Below are 22530 nucleotides of genomic sequence, written 5' to 3'. Positions count from 1 at the left end.
GTCTTTGTCCACCCAAAAATTGTCAGGCTATCGAACATCAGTCCCATGGCTAGTGTGACAATGCTGCTTCAGTATACGATCCTGACCTGAAGACAACTCGTGTTGCCTTGGGTAAGGCACTTAGTTACTCTCCATGCTTCATTTTGAACCCTGACCACATCTTTAAGGTGGGGATTGTGTCGGCCTGTCCTATCTCACAAGGGGATGCCAAGGCTCGAAGGAGGTTTTCGAAAATGTAACAACATGAGACACATGTATATTATGATAAATGGAAGCTTTGGCTGCCCAAAGCTCTTCATACCTCTGCATTAAAAAATTGTGATAGTCAGTATTTACATGCCCTGCTTAAGGAAGGCATGAAATCCTTTGGCGGATAGCTAGTAATATAGTTCAAAAGAAAAGCCTTCTGAAGGCCATCAATGGAAACGAGTTCCAGACTTAGCTTAGGAAATGATCTCTCAGCCCTGGCAAGGAATTGTGAGGGACCTTCTTGAAAAGCACATGGCAGGATGGGAACCCTTAATGACTGGGAAGGATCTCAAACTAAGGAAAAGCTCCCGTGTCCTCACAGGTGTCACTGTGGCAGAACAGCCTCTTTCTCCCTCTGTCCCTCCCTGTCAAAAAAGCCCCCAAACACCTGTATAGCATAACTGAGAATCAGAGATAGAGGCAGAGAAATCAAGAAACAAACAAGAAAAAGAAACAGACAGAGATGACAAATAGGAATGAGAATGTCGATCTGGGAGAGAAAAATCATATGGAAGAGGTTCATCCCATTCATCATATGGTGAAATGATCAAATGTTGAACCAAACTGAACCCTGAGACTTTTCCAAGAGTCTAACAGACTTAATGGCTCATACTCTTACTGGCACAAGAGAGCAACTGTGGGAGAGGTCGGGGGCACTCTGACAGCAGCGCTTCTGTCATTCCTCAATCTGATTTGTTCCCAAGAGCTCGGTCCGGGCACAGGCCACCAGGGCTTGACCCAAGGATCTCAGCTGACACTTCTTAAATCAGCCACTGCAACATTCTCAAGATCTTTAAGAAGAAAACCCTGAGGTTCTTGGGAGCTACTTCTGGGTTTTCGTTTACATTTCAAAAATTCCGTTTTTCTGATAAGCCCTGAAACCTGACAGGACTAGCAACATATTCTGGAAGCACAAGACAAAACCTGAATGATGTACATTAAATTAGCCTTGGCTCCTCAGATTTTTTTTTATAGGGCTTTGGTTGTTTTCTTTTGTTTTTGTTTTTTTTTTTTGGGGGGGGGGTGGCGAGAAAGATGGGACATGGTCCTAAAAGTTCATCTGTTTAAGGACACAGTTCCTAAGTGAGAAAGTGTCTGCCGACAACAATCCATTTAACTTTAAAAAACATTAAATGTCTATATGTCTACGTACTATGTGCAATGTGCTGGGAGAACAAAAGCATCAAATAACTGCCTCTGCCCTTGATGAGCTTCCATTCTATTGCAGTCACCAGAAAATGGTGGGAACATAGGAAGGAGATATTCACTAATCTTTTGTGCTTCAGCATCCAGTGTTTCTTTAGGAATCAGAAGGTGCAAAGTCAGGCCAGTCACGAGTGGGAGAAGGAGGCAGCATTCCATTTCTTTGTCTCAGCTTTCCCAAACGACGAAGCTATTCCCAGCTGTTGGGGAGAGAAGTGCTGGCCTCTGAAGGCACAGCAGAATAAGGCATTTCCAGGCCACTACAGCTCAGATGCTGTGCGGTGAATCCTTCACACCAGCTGGAAGAGGGTCACGAGTTAAATTCCACCATGCTTGGATAATAAACGTTCTGAGATCTCTGAAGAAAGGTGCTATAGTAGAGATCACGTATATGGAAGCGTGGGGCAAACTGGAAAGTGCTTTATTCTAACTATCATCGTATCATCTTTTCTGATGGGGTTCAGATGAAAATGATCACAGGACGTCACTTTATTATTTAGTTCTTCTTATTATTACTATTAACCTCTCATCGATACGTTATTGAATCATTATTCATGTTGAGTTTGGCCAGGAAGTTTGAACATGGAGGGGAAAAAAAAGAGAAAGAAATGAGAGAGTTTCAAGAATGAAGAGAATCCAGGAAATGAAATTAAAAAAAAAAAAAGAAAAGAACCCTTGTGACAACAGAAGGAGTCTAGACAAGACTTGCTGGCCTTTCTCTGCAGAGCTGACCAGTTATCAGAAGAGGAAGGCAGAAGGAAAAGGCCTGAAAAGAATCCTGTGCTTCCCACTCAAACTCAGTCCCCATCTCCTTTGCCCAATGGCAGGGATTATACACTGAACATTAAAAAAAAAAAAAAAAAAAAAAAAGCCGACAGACTTGGACATTACCTGTTCCTGATGCCCAGAGTTGGCGGCCACTTGCTGTGTTTGGAATGGAGAGTAGTGATTTCGAAGGGGCAGGCAGAAGGACCATGCTGGCTCCATATGGACAGTACCCTGCCCACTGAGTGGGGCAGAGAAGGGAAGAGACTGTTGGACAGAGATGCTTGAAGCCTTAACCCTTTGAAGCCCTGTGTAAACTGAGTCATGAAGAGCCTCTGGATGGTAGGCAAATGACTGGATAAGCTCCTCCTTCTCGTCCAGATCCTATAACATCCAGGGGAAGAAAGTGCTAAAACTGTATGAAGGCCAAGGACAGAGCAACCAGCTCTGACCTTCGTGATAGCATTGCTTCCAGGGGCTTGCCCGGGAGAGAGGGTCTGCAGAGCAGCATGGGAGCGCAGCTCACAACTGAGCCCTGCATCTTCCCTGAATGTGGCTGTCCCTGAAGAACCCTGGGACATAAGGAAGGAAACGGTCCACTTTGGAGGCTGAGGCGGGTGCATGGGACCCCCTGCTGGGGCACTCTCAGGAGGGGAACAATGCTCAGAAAAAATTCTTGTAGAATCACTTGTGAGCTCTGAGTCCAGGTTCATGTGAAAGGATATTGGGAAGATTTGCGCATTGAATTGCAATGATGGCATTTTGTTCATCAAGTCTAAGAAGCCTGCTCTGAGCGCTTCGAGGGGATAAAGTGCCAAAGGCTGATGACCATCAAGAGTCTTGTTGCACCCATAATCACCGAGGCGTAGGTTAAGCTGAGTCATGTTGTGGGGAGATTCATCCTGGAGCTTTTTAAACCTGAGCCATTTGTAGGTCTCAGCCACCGGAAGAAGCTCAGTTGATGGCTGACGTCCTAACTCTTGGGTCGCCATGGACGCGGTCAGCAGCTTCCTGGCCAGAACGGACAGCTTGCTTAGCAAGGCCAACTCTTTGGTAGGTTTCTCAAGCCTCGAGCTGTTCAGCAGAAGGCGTCTCGGGGCTTTCGGCTGGGGCGCGTGATCGGCCCCCGAAGCAGAGAATGGAGGGACAGCAGAGGACCAGCGGAAGGCTTCGTGTTCTTTGACTGAGATGGTTTCTGAAGTATTCTTTAGAGGAATCCACGTCTGGACATCATTCGTGTTTCTTCCAGTCTCGCTGGGCTCATGGTAAGGAACGTTTAGCTCCCCTTTTAATGATGGAAGAGATTGTCCTTGCCATGGGGTAATCTCAAAGGTATCATAGGTTTTCTCCCATCCAGAACTACTGATGTCTTGGGGTGTCCTGGTGGAGATGGGAAGACCGAAAGACGACTCTGCGTTATCCATCTTTAGAAAAGTGAGAGGAAGACACTCCTCCTTGGTCACCTCTGCTCCTATGACATCCTTCAAAGGGCTCTGCTCACGTGCGTATCCCTGAAGGTGGCTTTGATGTGCTGAGTCTCGGGACGATGGGCTCATTGTTGGCTGGATAAATGGCTTGGCGTTCAGTGAAGCTTCCTTCTCGGAAAAGGTTCCTCTTTTCTTTGGCTGCGTGCCTTCTCGCCCTCCTCTAAGACACTTGCAGCCCTGGACAGCGTGCGCTTTCTCTGTTTCACTCTCGCCACACATCCTCTTCCGTTTAAAACGTGAGCTCTGAGCATCTGAACTCTTTTTGCTACCTTCTTCTCTCAACGTTTCCCCTTCAGATTCCTCTCCGAATTTTAAGTTATTTAATGCCCCTTGCTGTTCTTCAGTCTCTCTTCTGTTCATTTTATTTTCGAGGTTCAGTTCAAAAGATGAAGTTGTCATAGTGGAGACCAGCTTTGGCGGGAATGTTCCTGCTGTATCCATGTTAAGGCTTCGCTCAGTTGCTCTTTTCTTCCCTTTAGTCTTCAGTGGGCTATTCTTTACATTTTCTGGGAGTATTTTGACATCTACTGACACAGGAAGATGTTCTGGTTTAGCTTTTTCACCAAGATCATGCTCTCTGGAAGAAACTTCTAAGGAATCTTTCTCATCAACCGCAGAATTCATTCGTGGCCCACCATTTGTTCCTTGTGTCTCCCCTGGAACTATTCCTTTGATAATTCTCCCATCCGTGGTATCTGATAACTCTGCATCTGGCTCATGATTGGTAACAGACTCCATCCCACGGGTCAAGGAGCTCTTGGGCACATGTGCTTCACTGTCTCGTGCCGCTTGCCCTCCCAAGCTCATGGCATTACAAAGACCACCATCTCTCTGGCCCCCGGATGGTGTCCCTTTATAGGAAGGTAAGGTTTTCAGAGGACTCATATTAAAGGATTCGGAAGCACATGATACAATAGAGTCCTCATCTATCGGTCTTTGAAATGGAACACGGACTTCTCCCTGAGGCTGGTCACTACTCAAAGGCTCATCTGTCTGAAGCCAGGACAGTTCTTCTTGCCTTCTGTGACTCCGAGCTGCAGCACCAGATTCTAACAGCTCGTCTCCAAGCTTATTACGAAGATGAGCTGGGGCGGCTCTGCACCCGGTCGATTCTTCATTATCGAGGGAGGTATTAAACACATTTTTCTTTGGAAGACCACAAGATGGCTGGACAGTGCTCGAGTCATTAATTAGCAGTTCTTTGTGACTGGAGCGCAACCCTTCGTTAGGTTTTGAAATTTCTTCACTCTTATGACTGTCAAAGATCCCCACAACATGATGTCTGCTCTTGGATGGTTCACTTTCACTGCAGCATTCAACTGGATTGTTAAGGTCACTCTGGCATTTAAGGCCTTGATTTATCCCATCTGCTTGGTTTATACCCTTCACATCTGAGCACTCTGTGTTGCAACACAGGTCCTTCAGCTCTGCAGGATTTGGAATGTTTGAGGACAGCTTACTTTCTAAATCACTAATTTCAGAGGGATGGGCTTCACCAGGTAATGCAGTCTCCTTACTGTGTGCTCCCAGTTTATTTCCTTTTCGGGCTGATTTTGCTATGAAATTTCCAGGCTTAACATGGCTCAAGGCAAGTGTGCTTTTGCTTAAGGCTCTGCTGAATAAGGAACAGGAAGCCACTTCATTCCTGATCTTGCCTTCTTGAAAACTATCTTCAGTCTCTTCTTTAGAAAGTTCACTTTCCCCCGAGGGATGTTTCACATTGAGGTTGCTTTCTGCCGGGCTACTTTCTGTTCCTGGACAGTGAAGATCACTGGGCACCAATATGTCTTCAGAGGTCAATACAGATCGATTCTCAGCTTCTGAGGAGGTTGCAGTGGACTTGTAGGCAACACCCTCTGAGCTTACGTCCTCTTCTGGGGCATTTTCAGCTCTCTGGAAGCAGCTGTGACATCCCTGGGATTGAGCGCTTTCCCGCTCTGCCTCTTTAGATAATACAGCTGACATCGCCTCTAGATTTCCTCCAACTGTGTTTTTTGGCACTCTTTTAAAGTTGACTGCCTTAGCACAGACGTCATGATTCTGGGAAGAGGCACGGCAGGTGGTGGCACCTGGGCGGAAGGCATCCTTCACATTGCTCGTTTGGGTCAGAATGGTTTGCTGGCTGGCAATGACCTTGTCTCCATCCTCCAAAATGGAATTAGCCTGTTGTGGAGAAACCTCACTTATTCCCTTGCAGACTTCTTCTGCATTGTCACCTAAAGACAACTCTTGGCTATTCATTGCTTCACTGTGGTCACGAGCATCGAAAGGCTTCTTTGCAGATAAGACACATAAAAGTTCCTCTTTGTCTTCACCGGACTCATCAGGGTATGAAACAGATTTGTTCTGGTCATAAGAAGCACTTCTCTGTCCATCTACAAATGGAATAGCACCCCTCTTTAAGAATCCCAGAGTTCCTTTCACCTCAGGCTGGTTAGCAAGGTCACATTTTTTGTCCATCTGGAACTGGGGAAGAACTTTATTGACCTCTGAGACTTTTCTTACAGGCCGGTGTGGTTCATCTGGCACAGAACAAGCAGCGAGATCTCTTTTCTCAGTGGTGCTTCCTTGGCCTATCTGGCTGCCAACCAAAGGGCCAACGTTCCTGTCTAATATGCTTGGGTCTCCACAGACAGTCTTTTCTGATTCTTCATTCTGCATCACCAAGAAGTCCCTTTCCTCTATAGTGTCTTCATCGTGGTGTAGGTTGCAAGGACAAGTTACCCTCTTGTCTTCATGTCTGTTGAAATTTTCTGAGGGAGAATGAGAGTTCTCTTGTTGGGGACTTCGAGACCTCTGGCTGGGGCTGGGTACGCAGCAGCCATTATCACGGACACATCCTCTTTGATCCCTGGCACATTTCAAAGGAGCTGTGCTACTTTCTTCTCCTCCTGGCGTTGCATTAACAGGAAGTACTTCTCGACTTTTGCTCTGGACACTCTGAAGTTGTTCTTCCTCCACTAGTCTAGAAGTGGAGCCTTCTTTTCTTGGGATCTCTCTGCTCCAGAAGGCTTTTTCCGTCCTCTGCAGGACATCTCCAGAGCCACATTCTTCAGTGGAAATACTCCCAGATCCCACTTGAGCTAAGCTCAATGGGAAAGGTGCCTCTTGGGGGTCTGCTTCCAAAAGAAGAACGCCATCTTTCTTGCTCTTCACCTGAGGAATGCTGGTCTTGGAGGGACTTTTAACGTCCCAGCCAGAGTTGTGTTGGTGATTGTCGGTGGCTTCGTGGTCAAGGCTCAATCCGGATGGAACTCCTCCACTGGACAACGGGAGGCTGGCACTGCCCTCTGGTGATGGGCAAACGCTGGATGCTTCACATTCTTTTACTGTTGAAGGCGCTTTTGTCAATGCAGGCTTCACAGAGGTTAAAGGTTCTAGGGACACTACGGTGCTGGTTTCTGAAACCTCACCACTGGTCATGATTTTGTCTACATCTGGGCAGTCGATGCACCCAGGTGGGAGACTTTTACTCACTTTGTTATTCCTGTGTTCTGCATTACTAATCATCTTAGTCCCATTGACCTTCATACCTTGTCCTTCTTCAGTAGATTTTGGCAGAGTTTCAGTTGTAACCTGTACGTTTCCTTGGTTTTCTTCTGCACAAGAGAAATGAACCCAAATCAGTATGACATACCATTTAATAAAAATGCCCCAATCTTTTTGCTTTAATTTTATTAACAAACCCTTATTGTGGGGCAGGAGAAGAGTGCTGGATCCAGAGTCAGGAGACCTGGGTGCAAATCCCGCCTCTGCCACTTGATACCTGTGTGACCCTTCCAGTCTTTCCCGTTAAAAACTGGCCTGCTAGCTGTTCCGCCTCTGTGCCTTGGAATAAGTGGTCTCTCATGGCTAGAATGCAGTCCTTCCTCACCTTTGCTTCTTTTAAAGCATCATTTTAAAGAAGGTACCACCTCCTCCACGAAGCCTGATTTGTTTGCAAGTTAGTAACACATTCAGGTTGAAATGATTTTGAATATATCTGTGCTCATGTTGTATCCACCCAGTTGAATGCATGCTCCTTGAGGGCAAAGACTATTTCATTTCAGCTTTTGTATCCTCAGAGCCTGGTACACAAAAGGCACTCATTAGTAAATGTTTGTTGTTGATCAAATGGGGTAAATCACTCAACTTCTCTGGGCCTAGTTTCCTCATTTAAAAAATCAGAACCAGATAACCTTAGAGAGCTTAGAAACCTTAGTTTCAAGATTATGCTGCATGGTTCTCGAGTTCTGTTTTTGACAGGCCAAGAAGCATCCATCAGGTGGAGATGGCTGCTGGGGCTACAACCTGGTAAACTCCAGGACCAAAGTAGGGGCTGGAAGAAACAAATCTGTGAGCATCTTTCTCCAAAGATTATTTGTTAAGTCACCCAGGGAAGTGATGGGTCGAGTCTCTATATGCTAACCATTACACAGATTCCTCGTTACTACAAAAAATGATTAGCACAGCCTCTCTGAAAAGGAAGCCCTCATTCTTTCTCTAATTGATGTTACCTTTGAACAGATTAAATCACAAGAGTCTTAAAGAAGGTCACAGGTCCACTAGACACACCTGGAGTCCTGGGTTCACTGTTGGGCACCACGTTTAGGGAACACATGCCCAAGCTACAGTGCATTTCTCAAGAGCAGGGCAACCAGGCTATGAGGTTCTGTTAAGAGTTGAGAAGTAGCTTGATACAGTTAGAACGTGAACTCCTGGAAGGTCTTATTTATTTATATCCCTCTGGAGCTATCACAGTGCTACACACGTAAGTGGGTGCACGATGAATTGGACATAACCGACTTATTCCGTAACAATCTGGATCTGGGCCCTAGTGTTTTCAAAACTGACTCTTCCAAAAGATTAATAAGATTTTTTTAAAGAAGAGGTTTCATTTCAAAGAATAAAAAAACCTCAACTTTTCAGCAAATTCCCTGCTCTTTCCATCTTGCTTAGTAAAATCTAATTTATCTCAAGGGAAAGAAATTCTAGAGGGCCCAGGCAAAGATTATTTTAGCCTGTGTTTGTATGCTGAGTACTTAGCAGTACAGTGCCTGACACAAGGTAGACAGTGAATAAATGCTAATGGATTGAATTTCTGCTCTATGCAAATCCAATCACTTCCTGTTTGTATAAATAAAACCCTCTAAGAGAAATTATTAGTAGCATCTGAGGTGATAATAATACACCTCTAAATCCATGCATAATAATGCCAGCTCATGCAAGCATCAATTATATAAATGAGGAGGGCAAGATTTCAGTGCAGAATTAGCCTCTGACTCTTAGCCAAATCATGGCCTACATATGGTGGGTCACAGCGGCTATGAAGGGCTTGAGGTCTGTGTTGGGGGAAAGGGGCTTCCATACCAATGACAGAGATACTCAGAGGCCTGCAGCATATTCAGAGGTTTGATCTGATGAGTCAACGTGACATGGACTGGGAGTTGGCGGGACATCTAGGCCGACAGCCCGAGAGCCGGGGCTTGCCCAAGATTACACCAGGACTTCAGTCCAGGTCTGGGTCTGATGCTCTTCCCACCACAGCTTCCTGACAAGAACCTTCGGAGCTGACTTACAGGTCTAGAGATGCACGACTTCCAAAGGCTGCTCCATGGGAGATGAATACCCTTGGCCACAGCCCTGGGAGATCCTCTTGGGAGGTACCAAGGAGCAGAATCTACACGGGGAGGGGGGGAGGGGTTACCATATGGATGAAATGAGAGCTCCCTGAAGTACTTACAGGAGTGAAGGTTTTAATTAAGACACCTGAAAGATCAAAACAACTGACAGGTGTGAGAGACTGTAGGAGAGCCGGGTCCCTACCAATGATATAGTTTTGGTTGAACCCATCCTGTGAATTCATCTGTGCACAGAAGATAGAAAATTAAAATAGATGGGCTAATACACAACGATTCAGGTATGCATCTGCTGGGACATGGATGATGATAAGGGGGGATAGATCTCACTTGATCCTCCAGCCCCATGAGGCAGCTCCTGGCCATTAATCCTGTTTTCTAGATAAGGGAAATGAGTTTAATAAAGGAGCCTAACCAGGACCACACAGTCAGGGCAAGGGTTCTAGGAGATCCTATTTACAATACTAGGACATGCTCAGGCTATGGGAAAGCTTGGTCAAATGACAACACTGAGAGGCTTAAGAGGGAATCAGAGCTGGGAGAGAGACTGCAGAGCATCTGGCTAAAATCTTTGGCCTTCACATAAAGAAACTGGGGCTCAGAGACCGCTCAGCTGTGCTGACTTCCAGTTCAATTCAATCCCACCCTTTCATGGTGGGAAGTGTGAAGATACAAAGACCAAAATCCAATAGTTCTTGCCCTTAAGGAGCTCCCATTCAAATACACCAGGCAACCTCCCAACCACAGTCGGCATAGGTCTGGTACGGAGTCCTTCTGAGTAGCCCTAAGATGCCTCCTACAGAGGACAGCAACACGATGAAACTTAAGGTCCTGGAGAGAAGTCGCCATCTCCCTCCCTTCCTTCTCAGGGGTGCAGAGGAGGAGGAGGAGGAGGAGACCTATGGTTGTAGAACAAAGTGTGGGTCTGTTTGAATGTTGTTTTTCTCTTTTTCTTTGTCATAAGAGATCATTTTTTCAGGAGAGAGAAGATGAGGAATAGATTAGGAAACGTATGTAATGTTAGAACAACAAAAGCTGAAAACCTGAAAAAAAAAAAATCCCAAGGAGAAGGAAAATCAATTTATCATTTGAGTTCTTATTTTTATAAAAGAGAAACAAGACACGAAACATGGATCATGTCATTAGAGAAAAACCCCAAAGATATCTTAGCCAGAAACAAAGGCTGGTGTTTGCCAAAACATTTTATACCATCATTTTCCTGTGGAGTAAGAACCAAGAAACAAAATGGGTGCCCACTGGCTGGGGGATATGTGGTAAATGTCCCTAATGGAATAATACACCAGAGGAAACAATAAATATATTGAATTCAGAGGTACAATTGATGCAGAGGAAAACAGACTAAATGTTTAAAAAAGCCACAAAATGTAGATTGGCTGAGACAATGTAAAGAATCGGGGACTCCATCCCATCAAGGCAGGAAGCCATTCCTTACTGGAGAAAGGTAGCTGACACTACCCTTCCTGCATTTGACACACACCAAGGAGGGCTTAATGGTATGGGCCACATGTCAATCTATTTTGTATTTTCTTTCTCCCCCTCCCTCAGTCTCTCATATATATACCCCAACTTCTTGGTTGGTTGGTGATTTGTCCTTCGTTCTTGAAGAGCACCAAAATGACATCACCATGTTAGAGTCAAGTTATGGTGTCTGACTCTGGCCAAGCAAACCAATAAAAACTTAGGATGCTTGGCCACAGATCAGACACCAATAGTCCCTATGAACATTTAGGATGGCTTCTGTAGCTCAGGAGAAACGTGAGATGCACAAATTCAATTCTGCTTTGTGGTTTAAGACTCCCCCAACTGAATGTGGAGGTTGTGAAATGATGATTTCTTATGAGTAAATATTTTATATGTATACCTGATTTATATATCTATACCACAGGTCATGAGTGGAAAAAAATTAAGAAGTCCTGATATTTACAACTGCTGACATGCACTCTACTCCATTCGAATGTCCCAGACACCAGGAATCATATCTTTGCCCTTCTTTGTCTCCAAAGCATTTAGTCTGGTGCTTAAGGCAGAGTAGGTTTTTATCAAAACTAATTTACAAGTACTTATGTACTAGATGTAGCTAGATGATGGCACAGTGGATAGAGCTCCAGCCCTCAAATCCAGCCTTATTCACATAACATTTACTAGCTATATGATCCTGAGCAAGTTGCTTAATTCCAACTGCCTCAAGAAAAATCAAACAAAACAGAAGGTTTCTATTGACATTGTAACTGGGACAGGACGGGTGTAAAAATAAAACTTCAATAAAATATTTGTAAAGAGCAGAAAATATGATGAAATGCAAACATTAAGAATATAAAAAGTTCATTTGAAATAAACAATCTGTAGAAAACCGTGAGACTGTTCTTTCAACCTACTTCAACCCCAGAAAAATATGCCCTTCTGCCATCTGTCCTGGTTTCGGACTAGGCAAAGGGACGTGGAAGTGGAAATGGAAATGGAAAAGTCAATAAAAGGCCTCAAAAAGGAAGACTTCTTGAGCAAGTGTAGAGTTTTCTTGGCAAGAATTCTGGAGTGATTTGCCATTCAGGCCCTCATCGATGTCGTCGGCAGAGTGATAGGCCACACTTGGAGAGAATGCCGAGGCTTACAAGATGAGAACTGAATACCAAGGAAGTCAAGGTTAGAGGGGGAGCCTGGTTACATGGACATTCCCACTCCTCAGAGCACTGGGCTGTGGTGGAACAAACTCTGGTCATGGGGTCAGACTGGAATCATGACCCTTCCTCATAGGCTCTAGGAATCGGAACAAGCCCCTTCTCTTTGGGGAGCCTGTTTCTTCAGCCATAAAATGAGGACATCACAAAAGTGACACTTTTCTTACCACGATCTGGGGAAGAAAACATTGGAATCCACATCATGGATGGTAACAGTTGGTAGGGACTTTGCAGCTGTCTAATCCAACTGAAGTAAGCAACTCTGGTAAGTTTACCCTTCTTGGCAAGTGGCAATTCAGCCTCTGCCTCAAGAGTTCTAAGGAGAGGGGGCCAGCACTTCCCGAGGCTCCCCATGCCATATCCCATCAGGATAGTCTTTTTATCATATCAATCTGTCTCTCTCCCACTTGCTGATCTTCAGGGCCAAATGGAACAATACTTATAAGTTATCTCATACTGATTCTTCAGCTGATCCTTATGAAGCAGACCTATGGCTTCCAATACTCTGGTCAGCCTCCACTGAAAGCTCTTGCACAAGTATCATTATCACATGCCTTAAAGGCCTGTAGGAATGTGAATTATGGAAATCTTATCAGAGAATGGATTTCATTTATGCATCCAGTCTCAAAGAATGGTGCTAGAAGAGCACCTGGGCACGGCACAAAAGTGAATTTGATCTCTACCTGGCTAGCTGGTTGTAATTATAATAAAGGATAAGATCACTCAATACTTAAGCAGGAATAACTTGGATAAAGAAAGGAGGCAATGTTCTTTCTATAACGGGAAATCACCTTTGTTTAATAAACTAGAATTCTTTAAGGAAAAAAAAAAAATAATGGCTAAGGAGAAGCCAGCTGGCATTGTTCAGACTCATAAAATCTCTGACAAAGTTACGTAAGGTAAGATTATTTTTCGTCCCTGAATTAACTCAGCCTCGAATTGGGCAGAACTGTTGTTTGGATAGAAAAACAGCTTAGGTCCTGGGAAACAAAAGGTAGGATTAGGTCCTGGGAAACAAAAGGTAGGAATAAAGAGGCAGTTTCAGTACAAGGAAAAATGTCAAACGTGGATTCCCTCCACACTTGGTTTGGTTTGATATAAAATGGAAAATAAAACCATACCATGAGTTAAATCTAGGAAATGACTCTTGAGGTTGGGTCCATAAGCCGCCACAACCAAATTCAGTCAAGCTTGGGGGGAATGTTCAGAAAGGGAAATGGACCCAGAAAAGTTCCAGAGAAAGGCAGCTAAAATAATGATGGTGTTGATTACAGGAAGTGAATATTGATATAAAGCTTCCTGTGTGTCCGGCATCCATACTAAACACTTTCTATTCTCACTGCATCCTCAAAGCCACCCTGAGTGTTCAGTGCCATTATGATCCCATTTTACAAATGAACAAACAGGCAAAGAGTAAGATGCCCAGCATCCCAAAGCTAGATGAATTTGAATAGTCTTCTTGATTCCAAGACCAGCTCTCTATCCATTGTGTTCCCGGCTGCCCCAAAGTGATGATGGGATATGGATTTACATGTAGGGGGCAAACAAAAAATCCTAAATTCTCAGCTGGGAAATGTCAACATTATCGGAGATCAGACTGAGGAGGAAAAGGTTATGTTCAGACTTTTGGAGCGTTATCTAGAAAGGAAGGGGGACATCAAAATGGAAGGCACCATTAAAACAATATAAAACAAAAGTTAGAGTGACTATACTCGGCTTATATGCCCCAAATGCCAACTTAGGGGTCTCATCCAGGTTTAACACTGGCGCTTTTTGACCCAGGAGGTGATAAGAGATTTCAGGAAAGCCTAATCACAACAGACAAAAATGAACAAAAACCAAACCCAAGTTTAAACAAAGTTTCTATAACTCAAGTTGTCTCAGAGAAGTGATGCTTCCTCAGGCCTCATCCTCACACCGTCCGCCCTTTGCCAGCCAGCTCTCCAACATTTAGCCCTTCCAAGTTTTGTCACCCAGTGCGAGGCCCCTTCTGCAAATATATCCACATACCACTATCCAAACCAGAATAAACTGACCCCATGGGTATCTTGAACATTCTGAGGTCTCTCCTAAGAGACAGGGAGTTCCTTGAAAGGCTATTTTACCTTTCTTTCAATCATTAGTACTTAGCAGAGTGCTTGGCACACAGCTGGTACTTAATAAATGCTTGCTGACTTGACAATACCATTATCAGTGCTCTTTACTTTGGGGGGTTTCAATGACTGAGACTGGGGCTTGTTATTTGGTTTCAGATAGTCATGCTCAGAACCTGAAAGGAAATGAGTATATGGGTTCAAGGAAGCTTTAATGTATCATGTCTGTTGTCATCTCACAGTTTTCTGTTCTGTGACACCACACTACAAAAAAATTACTGATAACTAAGAGACAGCACACTTCCGGTGATCTTAAGAGTGTTGCTGTCAACTTTGACCAATAAATCCAACCTATATTGGACAAATGGTTATCCAATCTTTTCCTGAATCGATTTTCAATTTACCTGTCAGATGTTCTAGAAGTGATCGATCTTTTAATATAGCCTTTATAATTCTTAAATTACACCTCCTCCCCATCAACCCAAATCTTTTCTCATTAAAAAAGAAAAAGTCTTTAACATGTCACCCAATCCCACCACCATATGCAACATTCCACATCCTTCTGCAAAGGATGCAATACATTTGACAATGCAATGGAATGAAAGGAATGAAGTGCAAAGGCATTTCCACATTTTTTTCTGGGGCCCAAGTGGGTCATCATAATCACCCAGCATTGTTTCATTTTTTTTGGTTTTGCTTTTTGACCACTGCCACTGCTGACTTTCCTTTCTAAAGGTTCAGTCCTCCCAAACTTTTCAGTCTTCATCATACTGGTCATTTCTTACTAGCAATAGTCCCTTACATTTGTATACTACAATTTCTTCATCCTTCCCCATATTTTGTTCCTACATCTCTGTTAACTCAAGGTGGGTTTGGTACAATACTTTTTTTTGGTATATGGAGCCTTTCTTTTTGTCATAGATCTCTCCACACTAAACTTTATTTTATTAGCATCTTATGTGGATGATCCATCCTTCTTTTTGTCAGTGACCTGTCCACATCGAATTTCATCTTTTTAGAATCATTATATGGATGCTGTCATCATGAGAGAATTAGAGAGAAAAGCTGCATGCACAGGGTAGTTTTATATGGAAGTGACTGAGAAAGGGGAAAGACTCTCTGTAGTCCATACCTTTCCATGCACCCTAATACTTCTGGAATACAAACAAGATGAAATACAGGTCTAATTTGTAAAAAAATAATTGGGAATAGATAATGAGGCAGTTCCTGTGCCCGGCCTGACTTAGATGCCCCACATACCGACTCCTCATCTGCTGGCAGTTGGTCCACAAAAATCAAGTGGCAACCAGGAGAAACTGATCGACTGGCTGAAAGTTTCTCCCCTCACCATCATCTTTATTGGGAGCAGAAGGATCAGCGTGCCCCAGGGGGTTGTGGGTGCCTCCCTCCTCCCCTTTCCAGATCTCCAGAGGTCATGGACCACGCTCTTTGGGTCCATCTTGGCCCAACCAGGCTGCACCACAGCAGGAAGCACAGACCGTCTTCTTCGTGACTCCGAGGCTGAGGCTGTCCAGGGACACCAGGGCACAGAGCAGCTGGCCTGGAATTGCAAAGACCAAGGTTCAAATCCAGCCTCAAACAGCCATTAGCTGGCTGGTCTGGAGCACATTATTACTCTGCAGTTTGGAGCACAGTAACTGTACCTACCTCTAAAGGTTGTTGTGAGATTCAGACAGACAATACCCACAAAGCTCTCAGCAGGCCCCTATGAAATGCCAGAGTCATTAGCCTTGCTGGATGTGTCGCCACTCAGTGCTGGAGACAAATCCTTCAATTCCAGGGGAAGTGTCGGCCCGCCCTGGTAAGGAGGAGGTGCCCACACCCACGTGATCCCAGGTCAGGGCCTGCCCCCAGCCCAAGCCACTTTCCAGAGCCTGTTTTTTCACAAATACTTGTGGAATTACATGGAATTTGTCAAAGACTTAGCAGCTGTTTTGTGAAATAGTTTTCTGCCCAGAATAATAACACACTCTGGGGGTGGGACCACAGGGTCTAACTCACACACATCCAGAGGATAAGGAAGGGAGGAAGAAGAATGTTCAGTCCTAGAGGCCAGAGGCCTATTTTGGGGTCCTGATTCAAGAGACTGAGTGGATGTGGGTACGTGTTAAAACCACAGCTTTCAGAGTCTTGGTCCACTCACCTGCAAAATGGGATATTTTCCCTTTTCTCCTAGGACTGTTATGAAGAAAAGTCCTTTTATAAAGGTACCATCTCAACTCCTGTCTTGATCCACAGCCTTGGAAAGACTCCAAAGGTTTTCTCCTTTTGTCTACTTTTCCCCTCTCCCATTAGTACCCAAAAAGGCTGGCTGAGCCAAGGACACATGAATATGAACCACATGGACAAAGGAGAAGGAACACAGCAGGGGTATTTAGTGGGAGGTCCACTGGTAGGTTATCCCAAATGAGCTAGGTCCAGAAACAAGACAACAGCAGCCCAGGCCGAGGCTGGGACAACGCCTTCCCTGGTAATGAGGTTGCCCTCTGGGGCAGAATGAGACCCATGTTGTCACATGGAATCAAGGAGCAGGATTACTGTGCTTGACTCTGTTTATTTGTTGAGAGAGAGAGAGCTCTCAGGAGCCGGAGAGGAAGGAGTCAGGGGCATGTGTTAGAGATAAGGAAAAAAGCAGCAATAAGGCATTAAAAAGTAAACAGAAAAAAAGAAATGTACCAGTCCCAAAGGGTCTGACTTAGCAACTTCATTACTACAATATTAAATTTTTTAAAAAAGAAAAACAAGCTGCATATGAACCAACCCATGGTCTCACAGAATTGTCCTGCATATACACATACATACACAGATACACCCACACCCACGTTCATTTTTTTAAAAATAATTATTAGGTTCAGAATAAAAGGGAATTTAAATCTTTTTAAAAATTTTCAGTATTTCCCATGGCAAGGCTCTCTGAGGCAGGGACTTGAGCAACACAAAAAAGGCCGGGTGTGCATATCTCTGCCTGTGATGACTTGTGGGAGGTAAAAAGGTCTAAGGTGTGATCACGGGGGCCCACAAAGGGAGTTCCTGAGGAGCAGCCCCTCCCAGGGGCAGTCTCATAGGGCCTGAGGAGACCCAGCTGAGCAGTCTCCAAAGGAGACAGCATCTAATCAGGGTGCAGAGGCCTGAAAGGACTGTAATCTGCACAGGATGCCCGGAGGCAACAGCCAGAGGATCCCAGGGGACTCTCCCCCACTGCACCCCGGCCCTTTTTCTATTTCAGTAGGCACACACATACACACATACTTCTCCCCATTAATCCCCAAATCCTCTTTTACTCCCCATTCAATAAAACCTCCATTTTTTTAAACCAGAACAACAAAAAAAACCCAGCAGTTGTTAGAGGTCTCTGTCCTTCCAGGTTGCTTGGAGGTTTGACCAATTTTTTTTTTTTTTGGGGGGGGAGGGAATAAAGAATTCTTTCTGCTCCCAGAGTCCATCCCTTAAAGATGGCATCTAACTATGGTTCTTGGGGTTGCACAAATGAACAGAGATACTGATTAAACACATTCACCACGGGGAAACCTTTGGATAATATGTGCTGATCTTGAATAATATGCATTGATCTGCTTTCTAAACCTCATTCAAAAGAAATTAAAGTATGGGTATGCTGGAAGACCTGAATATGGAAACAGAAGGACCACACAGGAACCCAAATTAACAAATCCTCACAGGACGTGGGTTTGCGGTTGGAGTTCGCACAATATGAGAAGTCTACAGGAGAAGAGAAATAAACAAAACCAAGCATCGGGATAGTATGGCAGCGCAGCTTTATTCAGCAACAGAACATGCTCTGCACGAACCAAACCAAGCACGTTTTCATAGAACATCCATCCAAAACCATGGGACATTTCTCCATCCCATTAGACCCACAAGGATCTTCCTCTCCCCCGCCCACTGGCCTCAGTGACACTGGGCTTCCTGCAGCCCCCAAACCTTTATGAATGGACACTATAAACCTGGGGACGTGGTGGGAAGGACAGGCCCTTAGCGTCAAGACTTAACACTCACTATGTGGGTGACCTGACTTCACTGGACTCGGTTTCCTTCTCTGGAAAAGGAGCTGGGTGGGTGAGTACAAACTTCCTATGAACTGGAGTCCAGATTTAATAAAAACTATTTTAATGAAAACTATTTTAAACACAAAGAGGAAGATGTCATCATAGAACAGACTAAGCACCTTCTCAGAAGGGCGAGCAGTGACGAGATCCCACGAGACTCCACTCAAGCTCTGCAATGGGCACAGTCAAGCAGGCTGGTGCCCAGTCATGGTCCCCAACTCTGAGCAGCGCTGCTTGGGACATGGATACTGAGGTGGCCATGGGCCCAAGACCCACCTCCAGTCAATCTCCACAAATGTGGTCTGCCTTCCCTTTCCCCCTCCTCATTCTGCTCAATCTGGGAGGAAGCAGCAAAGTCACTGTGAAATCCAGACCAAAAGAGAAATCGATCATGGGCTCTGGAGGCATGAGGGAGTCTGGTAGGGAAAGCCTGGGGGATTGGGGTGGAAGGGGAGAAAGGAGAACAAGGAGCCTCACCTGGCTCTTGTCACTAGTGGAGACTACCAGCGGCTCACTCCAATTCCAAACAGTACTTACTAAGGGCTAGTGCATGTAGCATGCGTAAGGCAGACTTCTTGGTGCCTCGGTTTCCTCATTTATAAAACAGGCATAATAATAGCACAGTCGGGACAGTTAGAAAGCGAGATCACCTCAGTGCGGCATCAGAGGAGTGGATCACGGGCAGCTAGAGATCCAGTGTGAGGGTCCGGGGTGCAGAATGTGCAGGAAGGGAACAGGGAGGCCTCCAAAGGCATTTCCCCTTTATTGGCATATTGTCTCACCTTCTGGGGGGTGGGAAAGGGGCAGACACCATTACCCCCCGAGAATGCTTGTCTGGTTCTTGACTTTGGGTACAGATCCCTTAGCTTTGCTTAGAAATGTGACCAGGGACCAAGAGAACTAAAGCTGGTCATGTTAAGTCAAATGTTTAGACGAGGGGAGAGAGCCCATTGGATTTCCTGGGACCTCCCAGGTTTGCAGAGCTGCCTCATCATGGGGAGAGCAACAAATCTGGAGTCAGGAACGGCTGGTTCCGACTGACAGCTCTAAGCTAAGCTGTGTGACCAGTGGCCTCCTCTACAGAGACTCTCCTTCTGTGGGCCTCTCCAGCCCAGTCCCACTCCCTTCCTCCAGTTATCCTCCCCCACAAACTCTGATAAAAGCTTCCATTTTACAGCATTTCAAAGACAGTGCAGGAAAAGTTTTTCAGACAACGCAAAGGCCATGAATGGGCTAAATACACCCCATAAATGAAAGCTTGGGGAGAGGGGGCAATGACCCTGGGGGGAAGAGCCCAGTGGGACAGGCCACTTCAGAGGCAGGTCTTGACTAAAGCTCCTCCCAGGAAAAAGGCCAAGTCAGGAGCAGCTCAATCCAAGGCCAGGGAGCACCTCATGCCAGATGGAAGGGCCCCTGGAGACGGGGGCTAAAATCTGTTTGTTCTCCGTGCATACATACCTGAACAAAGCAGGCACGGCAAGAACACGGGAGCATCGGGCGGGTGCCTTTAGAGCCAGGTCTGGAAGGAGTCTAAGGGCATCTAGCTCACAAGCCTCATCGCAAAGCTCAAAATTCCTTAAGTTTTACAAATAAGTCCTCTTGTCTACTGCCTTTCACCAGGCAAGCTGAGCAGAGCCGGTCCCTCCTCAAGGCGGCGTCACACAGTGATCGGGACGCCCAGAAGGAAGACATCCCTGAGGGACTCCATTCCTAAACAGATCACCAGCAGGAAGCCCAGGGACCAGAGTCCTAGCAAGAGACCGCCAGTGGGCAGGAGGACTCCGGGATGCTCTGTGACTCCTCCAGAGAAACAGTTCAGATTAAAAAGACAAGTTCATCTGATCCAATTAGCACTCCTTTATTAAGGGCCCACTACGCACCAGACAAGGTACGGGCTCCCATGGACACCGACCCAGGATTTCCAGCAAACGAGAAGGCGTCAGTATGGAAGTGCTGCTTTAGTCCCAGGTGACTCGAGGCTGCCCCGCTCTGCCAACCGAGTACAAGAAAAGCTTCCCATCTGGGGCCCAGCGATGGCTAAGTCTCGGGAGGAACAGCCCAGTGAAGCGAGCTGGTCATCCCTGATCCCAGCAACTCCTCCAACCCTCTGCCCAGGCTGGAGAGGCCGCCAACTTTACTGGTGGAGGGAGTACTCATGGCATACTAAGTGTGCCCTAGGGGTAACAGACCTCGCCCCACAACAGCCCCACATGAGTTAGTGCATCATCTTCACATGAGGTGAGGAAACGGGAAGGGAGATGTGGGCACTGAGGGCAGCGTGCCCACCAGTGGTAGAATGGCTGAATGAGCTATGGTTTATGAATGAGATGGAATACTACTGTCCTACAAAGGATGAAGCGGAAGGTTTCCGAGGATCCTGGGAAAACTTGCATGAACTGACGCAGAATGAAGAACACTGACAGTGGCTGCAATACTGTCAAGATTTGGTAACTCTGACCAACACAGTGACCCACAATTCCAAAAGACTAAGGATGAACCATGCTACCTACCTGCAGACAGAGACGTGGCGGCCCTCAAGTGCAGACTGAAGTGGGCGCTCTTCTATTTCTTTCTTTTCCTTTTTTAGGAGAGGGGAGGAGCAGGGGAAGATGCGGCTAATGCAGAAATATTTTTCAGGTCTCTACATACTTATAATGGGTTCTTCCTTTCAAAATGGGTGAAGGCGGGGAAGGAAGAATTTAGAATATGAAAATAAAGTTGATTTTTGTAAAGGAAAAGTACAGGAATAAAACAGAAAAGCTGTTTGTTGGTTGGTTTTTCAGAGAACATTAGAATTCCAATAAAGCCCCCTTTTTCATCACAATAGGGAAAAAAAGATGAGGCCTGGGGGAGGGAGAACTACAGAGGGGAGAAATCTCAGGACTCCATCCCTACCTGTGTGACGCGGCTCATCCTCAGGCTCATCCTCAGACTTGCTCCAGCTCAGATCTTGCTCCAGCCGCTTCCCAAGGACCACCTGGACAAAGAGGGTCAATGAATCAGCTGGACCTGGAAGGCCCCCCTCACACCCTTCCCAGCCCACCCCCAATCAAGAGACTGCCAATGGAGGACTCCAGGATGCTCTGTCGCTCCTCCAGAGTAACAGTTCAGATTAATAAGACAAGTTTATCTGACCCAATCAGCACTCCTTTATTAAGGGCCCACTATGGACCAGGCAAGGTATGGGCTCCCATGGATACCGACCCGGGACCTGAGGGGACAGTGTCATTTTCAGTTATCCAGACAACAATCCACTTTATTTTCCAAAAACAATACAGGAAAAAGACAGTCACCCAACAAGTGCTTTTGCAACCACAGGAAGCTCGTTTCTATTCCACTGTGGTTTGCTTAATACTAAAACAAGCAATATGTGGTCCCAAGTTTCTGACTGGAAAACCAAGCCCCTCCTCAGGGAAGCAAGGCAAACCCAGCACCAGAGAAAGGGATGCTGGGAGCTCATTCTTTTGAAAACTGTGGAAATCGAGCCTTCTGTTTTGGAGCTGGAAGAGATCAGAGAGATCTCACCGATGATAGAGAAGGACGAGACTTGCCCGGGGGCTGGCGTGAAGCAAGTCCTTTGGAAACCCTGAACTCTCACGGGGCTTCATTAATCAGAACCTCCAGCTCCCACTCAGTCCAGACAAAAGAGGGGTACCCCGGCATGGTCAACAGGGTGCTGAACTCCAGACAAGGGTTCAAATCCCAATGCTACATATCGTATGGGGCATGGGAGCAGGAGCCAACAAACCCTTCATTTCCTTACAAGTAAAACAGGGGTGCTGTATGTTGTATCGCTGTGCAGTTACGGCTCCACTGAGGCAATACCTACTGAGGGCTAAGCGGCTGTAAGGGGACATTAATGGGAAAGGCAAAGTGGGGACAAGAAGGACTGGGGAAGGAGGGCGGGCCGCAGAATGCTGTGAATCCTTGTAAAGCATGGAGACACCAATGGCAGAAATGAGGAGGGGCAGGGGCCGGAGGCGGCTGCCAGATGGATCATGTCAAGCTCGCTCCAGGGAGTGCCCACGCTCATGGCTGAGGACCCTCCAAGAACAATAGATTCCTGCTTGGACAGGGAAGTTTCTTCCTTTTGTCTATCTTCTGAATTAGATCTTCTTTTACACATTTCTGAAAGAATCTATTTTAATTTAAATCTTGGCATAAAAGCCACTTTAAAATGATTATATTACTCATTTGTATTCAGAAAATACTAGTGCTGTAAGAAATATCTCTTCTCTGAGCAAGAAATTACAGTTCCCAGCTACACACACACACACACACACACACACACACACACACACACACACACACACACAGAAAGAAATGAAAGTCCT

The 22530-nt window shown here is 45.6% G+C and overlaps 1 protein-coding gene across 3 annotated transcripts in view; it reads right to left on the bottom strand.

Annotated features, from left to right (window-relative positions):
- Positions 1 to 22530, bottom strand: part of PRR14L (proline rich 14 like) — a 64765-nt gene that overhangs the window by 9765 nt on the left and 32470 nt on the right. For all 3 annotated transcript variants that reach the window (XM_074293006.1, XM_074292988.1, XM_074292996.1), the window contains exons 3-4: positions 21092 to 21173; positions 2344 to 7303 (exon numbers count right to left, since the gene is read on the bottom strand). In XM_074293006.1, the coding sequence (XP_074149107.1) occupies positions 2344 to 7303; positions 21092 to 21173 (5042 nt within the window). The remainder of the gene's footprint in view (positions 1 to 2343; positions 7304 to 21091; positions 21174 to 22530) is intronic.

This window comes from Sminthopsis crassicaudata, chromosome 1 (assembly GCF_048593235.1).
Source record: "Sminthopsis crassicaudata isolate SCR6 chromosome 1, ASM4859323v1, whole genome shotgun sequence".
Taxonomy (NCBI): Eukaryota; Metazoa; Chordata; class Mammalia; order Dasyuromorphia; family Dasyuridae; genus Sminthopsis; species Sminthopsis crassicaudata.
This window is presented reverse-complemented; position numbering and strand designations above follow the sequence as displayed.